At 35.2% G+C, this 7,598-nt stretch overlaps 1 protein-coding gene across 1 annotated transcript; it reads left to right on the top strand.

Annotated features, from left to right (window-relative positions):
* The first annotated feature begins 2,733 nt into the window (after positions 1-2,733).
* On the top strand, positions 2,734-6,896 carry LOC107739618 (tyrosine-protein kinase STYK1-like). The gene is made up of 9 exons (XM_016551780.1): positions 2,734-2,785; positions 3,227-3,439; positions 3,759-3,992; positions 4,829-5,010; positions 5,580-5,660; positions 5,963-6,177; positions 6,272-6,312; positions 6,461-6,557; positions 6,701-6,896. The coding sequence occupies exons 1-9, from the start codon at positions 2,734-2,736 to the stop codon at positions 6,894-6,896; spliced, it is 1,311 nt and encodes a 436-aa protein (XP_016407266.1).
* Positions 6,897-7,598: the final 702 nt, after the last annotated feature.

Genomic DNA, 7,598 nt, shown 5'->3' on the forward strand with positions numbered 1-7,598 from the left:
CCCCTGGCAACAAACTAAGACTCTGATCACCTGTTCATTTGGAAAGGGGCACAGTGAGGGTTTGAGCAGGCGAGGGAACTCCCCGTCCTCCATGAAACATGATGAGGGCAGCACAGGGAGGACCAAATCGGCCAGAGCCATCTCTGATACAGCCTTTTCATCAGTAATGATCAACAGAATGTTAAACAATACACTTAATGACACACGGAGACAGCTTTAGCATTAAATAAACACATTTTGGATAAGAGTGGAAAAAAATAGGACGAGAAGACTGTAATATTTATAGACTTCAAACTATGTCTTCAATTGTGTGATTAGTATGTAACATTTCTTGAAAGATTACAAATTCATATTGTGCGCAATAGTTTTGAAGATATTTTTAAAATATGCTCATAGTATACAATATTCAGCTCTCAAGTATTTATGATATTTTCAAGCACATCCAAGATGTAGACGAGATTGTTTCTTCATCGGAACAAATTTAACATTACATCACTTGCTCACCAAGGGGTCCTCTGCAGTGAATGGGTGCCGTCAGAATGAGACTCCAAACAGCTGATAAAATCATCACAGTAATCCACAAGTAATCCACACCACTCCAGTCTATCAATTACTGTCTTGTGAAGTGAAAAGCTGTGTGATTGTAAGAAACAAATCCAAGGCACTTTAACTTTAAACCATTGCTTCTGTCCAAAATATCCATAACTCCTCCAGTGAAAAAGTCCATCCCCTGTTGTCCTCTCACATCAAAATCCACCAACATATTTGTTTAGAACTGTTTTTGCTTGTAAATGGTGCTTGATCTGTGCATATTTCTCTCCTGATTCATACAAGATGACTTTTTCATTGGATAAAGCAATATTATGGATATAGGACTCGTAATTTAGTTAAATACTTCTTAATGATGGATTTGATTTGTACAAAAAAGGCAGCTTTTCACTTCACAAGACATTATTTCATGGACTGGAGTCGTGTGGATTGTTGTGATGTTTTTATCAGCTGTCTGGACTCTCATTCTGCACGACACCCATGCACTCCTCTTGCATTATTGACTAACTATTTTCCTGTTTGACACTGTAAAGCTGCTTTGACACAACATGTATTGTATAAAGCACTATATAAATAAAGGTGACTTGACTTGACTGCCGAGTGTACCATTGGGGAGCAAATAATGCAATGCTAAATTTCTCCAAATCTGTTCTGATGAAGAAACAAACTCATCTACATTTTGGATGGCCTGAAGGTGAGTAAATTGTAATACAATTTTCTCATTTTAAGATTTATTCACATACAGGTAGAATCTCATGTAAACATTTAATTGAACCTTTCATGACAAACATTTATGTTATCATATTAACATATGACAACTAAGCCAGTCTCATATCATCAACTGTCTGTGGTATAGTGATGCATGGCAGAAACTCATGTGAAGGCGGAGCTTAAAGAAACAGCTATAGGATATGGGTGTGGCAACAAAAATGCAGGTAGATGCCATACATCAAGACAAAGAGCACTTGTAGAAACGAAGAGATGGGACCAAGAAGATAATACTTTGAGAATAAATTACAGCAAAAACACCAGTTTTCAAACAGGGAATAGAAAAAACAGCCTCTGACAAAAGGTGATTACCAGGTTTTGAAAATTAGAAATAGTTCCATCATTCTTCACACACAGAGAAGATGACATGTAAGTTCATTACTATGCTAACAATATACATTTATATGCACATATTATTTTATATTATTATATTATACTGCTATATATATATATATATATATATATATAATAAACATGAAAGTATATAAGTAAACACACACACACACATACATATATATATATATGAAAAATTTAAATACACGTTCACTGGCTAAACTGTAGTTAAATCAAGATTTGATAAATTAAGAAGTTGATATTTACATTATACTGAGCTCACACTGGCTTTTGTGTGTGGTGTGTTTTTAATGTGAAGACAGAAATGCAGAGAAACAGGTTGAGTGACAGTCTGGTAGTCTCATCCACAAACTCAAGATGCCAAAGTCAAACAGAAAGAATGTGCTGACAAAGGATGATCAGTAGTGGGAGTGTTCAAGGCGTGATGTTGTCACAATGTTTTTTGTACTGTACATACATTGATGTTCTGGATAATCTTGATAAATTCAAATAATTTTTTAAAAATCCATTGATCACAAATGTCAATGTTGTGACTACGAGTATAGATCATATGTTCTTTTCATGCCAGTATTTTATATAGAGGCAAAAGCTTCATCATTGTCATGATGATTTTATAACAAATATTTAGCTTCGATAAAATAGGACGGGACTCCACAATTGCTTACATATTTCACTGCTGAATAAAAATCTATCAAAACTAGTTTTATAATTGATACTTAAAAGCACTGTGAAACGTACAAATCATTTACTGACAATACATACACACTAACAAAGTATAACAAATATTCTCTGCAAAACACATGCAGCAAACTACATGGGTAATCAATGTCAAATATTTAAAGTCTGGTTTTATGTCTTTCAAAGAGCTGACAAACTGTAAAACTGTGCACTGCATGATTATGTCAGAGATGTTATCCTTACACTCATAAAACACATAAGCTGATGCATGTGAATAGCACTGCACTTGAATGACTGGATATCAGTTTACATGTAGTGGTTTGAAGTTGGTTGGTAAGTTAATGGTGGTAATATATATATATATATATATATTTCTTTTACAGTATGTCTAATTCAACTAACGCAACATATTTATGTGTACCAGGCACTCTTTGTGGTAAGTAATGTGTTATGTTCAATTTACCGTTCAAAAGTTTGGAGTCAATGAGTTTTTTTTATTTTTTATATTTTTAATAATAAGAAATTGATTTTTTTTATTTACAAAGGACGCATTACATTGAACACAAGTGAAAGTAAATACACTTATAATGTTGCCAAAGGTTTCTATTTAAAATAAACGCAAATTTTACATTCATTAAAGAATCCTGAAAAAATTATTTCTACCAAAATATTAAGCAGCACAACTGTTTTTAACATTGATAATGAAAAATATGTTTCTTTAGCGCCAGATCAGCATATTAGAATTATATTTGAAGCATCATGTACAATATTGCCAGTTATGCACTGCATGTGCACACTCAATTCTCTCAATCTGTTACCAAAACTTGACAGCACATGATACAAATAATTCAGCTTTCTAATCTTATTTTTTTTGCAGAGGTGCTTTTTTTTGAAGTCGAACTGATTGTCATTCCGGTGCTGTTTCTCCTGGCTTTTCTGGTCACGCTGATCATTTTGTTTGTGCTCAAATGCTCCCATAAGCCATCACATCTTTATGGACACCACAGAAATGAAAAAGACGACACACAACACCATCATAACACACACAGGCACCGTAACAGCAACAGACGGCACCTGCAAGGCATTGACGGTAGCTACGGCATCTGACTTTGTTACACACTAAATACTCAAGTTGCTTGTTGTTTGTTGTGTTTATTTAAAGGTCTTCTGGTTCATGCATGATAGAAATGTTTATTTATAATCCTTCCTGACCATGCTTGATTGCTATGTTTATTTAAAGGGTTTCCCTTTATGAATGATCGCAATGTTTATTAATAGATTATCTTGTTCATTAATTATCAAAGTGTTTGTTGAAGGTCATTCTCACAGGTTATACTGAAAGAACATACATAGGATTCTTTTAACATTTTTTTTATCTCTTAATCTTTTGATTTACTTTGCAACAACAGCTCCAGCAGAGCTGAACCCAATGGAACATGAGATTATCCCCATGACAGCCCAACCTCACCATGACATGCCGAATTCAAGCCCTGCAGTACCTCAGCCAACCACCGAGAGGCATCCGGGCCTCTTTCAGCTGGTCTCTCCACTTCCTCTCACCTTCTCAGTAAAACAAGACAACACCATCACCTTGCACAGAGCTGTCATTGACAGACAGCCAGTCGTTTTACGAGTGCTTAAAGGTAAGGTTAGATAAGTGTTATTTTATAATTTTTTATTATTAATATTATTTTGATTTGATTTTAATAATATTAATATGTTATACAATTTATGTATTATACTGTTATATTTAATATTTTGAATTAGATTTTATTTAGATATTTTCAGTTTTAATTTTAATGTTACTTTTTAACCTTTTTTTTAACGTTTTTTTATATTTCTATTTAGCTTTATTTTATTTCAGTTTTAGTAATTTTAGTACTTCTCTCATTGCAGTTAGTTGCCAAAGCAACATTTCTCATTTTTAAGTTTCATCTAATATTTACATTTCACGATTTAAGCTTTATTAACGAATTTTCAATTAACAAAACTTTTTAATAGATTTAGATTTAGTTAACAATAACAACACTGGGTTGGACACATAATCTGACAGACAATAATAAAACAATCCCTGCTCTGTTATGTTTTACTGAAAACACTGTTTGATTATAGAATTGTGGTGTGGGTATTAAGCTGTAGGCAAAATCATTTCTATCAATCTGCAGATATTCTGTCTGATCTTTCCGTCTTTCTTACCTAATGTAGTCAAGTTGATCTTGTATAAACTGAGAATAAAACATTTTACAGAGTATTTTATTATGGATCAGTGGTAGAATTCTGCCTCACCTGTTCTTAAAGCTCAGGGTTTGCAACCAGGAGGTTGCAGGTTTGATTCTCGAAAGGATGAGCTACAAAACCTCACCATTTGTGGCCAGCAAGTTAGATGATAACTAGAACGATAGAATGATAGATAGACAGACAGACAGACAGACAGACAGACTGACTGATCTTACTTTCTTCTACTTTTCCCCCCATACAGAATCAGCCAGTGCCAGAGAGTGCCAGTCTTTTCTGGGGTTTGCCCACTTTTTTTCAGAGTTGGGACCGCATCCATCGCTGCCCAGACTGCTGGGGGTGGTGACTGTGCAGACACCCTTGATGATTGCGGTGGAGGAGCTGGAACATCGAGACCTGCTGAGCTTCCTGTGGAGGTGCAGACAGGTACATGAGTAATACTTCATTTTCAGTCTTGCAAGGGACAGTAATGAAACTCAGGTTCCATTCCTGTGCTGACATATTTCCTTATGAAAGCGGATGTTGTGTCCAGGACATATGAAAAGGGTTTATCCTGTTTTTAGTTTACATCACATCAATTTGCTACTTTGCTAATAAAAGGCAAGTGGGTGAGGAATATTCTCAACCTAGCAATTCATTTTTTTGGACAAAAATGTGAGAAATGTTTCTTGAGCATAAAGGATCATACACTGAAGACTGGAGTATTGATGCTGAAAATTCAGCTTTGCCATCACAGGAATAAACGTGAACTATAAATCTCAAAACTCCAATTCTTCTAGAAAAATATGACACGAGTAGCAATTACTGAAAAATATTGACTCGCAACTCTCACATTGATCAGTTACTGCTGAGGTCACCTGAGAATGGACGACACACAGGTTGTCATTCCTGATGATCTGTAATGTAATGTAATGATTTGTAATGGTTTGATTAAAAGTTAAACTACTAGTTTAAACCTCACCTTTGTTTTGACTGACTGTAAATCTCTTTCACAGGACCACACAGGTCAGGATGCACCGTGTGACATGACTGAAAGACGAATCTTTACCATGGGCACTCAGATTGGATCTGCACTGGTTAGATAACAAATCAGCTTGCTAAATATATACAATCATATTGACAAGTCAGTTCTATCACAAAAGCTTGGCAATAAACGTATATTTATGAATAGAGAGTTTTTATAAGCCACACCATGCATGCACATACTGGCAACTTCATAAATCACCAAGCCTTTTACTTTGTTTGACTCTGGCATGCATTAATCATGGCCAGTCATGAGCACTTAACTGAAGCATTTATGATTTATAATGTACAATAAATACTTTGTCACACCCAAGATCACATTCTCTTTCTTACACAACCTGTTCTGAAATCACAGGAGTATCTGCATAGTAAGAACTACATCCATGGCAATGTCAAAGCTCGAAGCGTCCTGGTTGGTCGGGACCTGTCGGTCAAGCTGTGGGGTTTGGGTCCGGCATATCGCAGAAAAACGAGTGCAGGCTCTATAGAATATGTGGGAGATATGGAAATGAGAAAGTGGCAAGCTCCAGAAGCATTAGCACGGCAACCTCTCCAGCAAAGCAGCGACATGTGAGTTTAATGTAATGACTATTTATATTTTCAGTCAATGTTTTTGTAACCGTTGATCTTCACAATGTATTTATTACCGTTTAATCCTCCATAGATGGTCCTTTGGCATTTTGCTCTATGAGATGGTGACATTAGGTGAGTGTGTCTGTCATCCAGTATTATAAAACTCTCCAGTACAGCTACAGCTGCAAGGTTGTAGTAGGGCTTCATTTGAATGGAAAAATGATAATAATCAAATTATGAAGTTGTTTAAAGCTCTTTATCTCATTGTTTGGAATCTCAGGAGAGCCCCCCTTTCCCAACATCATAGCCAGCGAACTTCTGCAGCATTTACAGAGAGTGAACACAATAAAGAGACCACCCAACTGCTCTAATACACTGTACGTTACTTTACTCACACACATACAGCAAACATGTTTATCTAAAAAAAGCATGCATATATATATATATATATATATATGTTCTAAACTGTAAAACTATTAGTCAACAATGAGTCTATTCTGACCATGTTTTTTTTCTCTAGATACTCTATTATCAAATCCTGCTGTCAGTGGAAACCAATGGATCGAGTCTCATTGGCTGAGCTGATCAGAAAGCTCCAATCAAAAGAGAGAAGCACCAATGATCAGGCAGTGCTGCGAGTGTCTGAGCCGTTCGACATGGAGAAATACATGCGGGAAGCGGGCTATGGAGAATCACTCAACTATGCTGTGCTCTAATGTTCCCTTTATGTGTCAGTCAAGACTCATCAAAAGAGCTTCACACTAGCTATGAATAAATGAACAGTCAAGCTTTGAGATGAGGACTTTAAAATGATTACAGAAAGCCACTGGTTTCAGACAGTGGCATCACTATGGAATTTAAAGAAGAAAACTATTATCTCATCAGGCATGTGCTATCATTCAGGACTTTAGATTAACCCTTGTGCGCTCCTCATTTGGGAGTCACACTCATGGTCTTCGCAGTCAAAAGTGACCGGACACCTGAAATGTAACTTTTTTTCTTCTTCAGTAAAATCAATCTAATATATTTTTGTTCAATAATATTTTTTCTTTTTTCTTTTGTATTTTGAGAGAATTTTATGGTACTAATTAATATTTATGCAATAATTATTATCAATTTTTCCCATTGAAAATAGTACAACATTTTTTTTCTTCTAATTTTTTTAAAATTATTTTTCAATTAATGCAGTATTTCAGATTAAAATAGAGACTAGGCCTTTAAAATCCAATTTTTGAAGGCAGAATAGCACCTCCTGATGATAGCAAAAAAAGAGAAAAACCTGTAATTTCATGGTGTAACCACTAGATTCCTGTATAGGACTCTATAGAGAGGCTTGTGAATTCCCTAGTTGTTTTTATACATAATTGTTTACTTTTATTAGGTTGTGGATTTAAATGTATATTAAGGCATTCTCAAAG

Source organism: Sinocyclocheilus rhinocerous, unplaced genomic scaffold (genome assembly GCF_001515625.1).
Source record: "Sinocyclocheilus rhinocerous isolate Xijiao unplaced genomic scaffold, SAMN03320098_v1.1 scaffold314, whole genome shotgun sequence".
NCBI lineage: Eukaryota > Metazoa > Chordata > Actinopteri > Cypriniformes > Cyprinidae > Sinocyclocheilus > Sinocyclocheilus rhinocerous.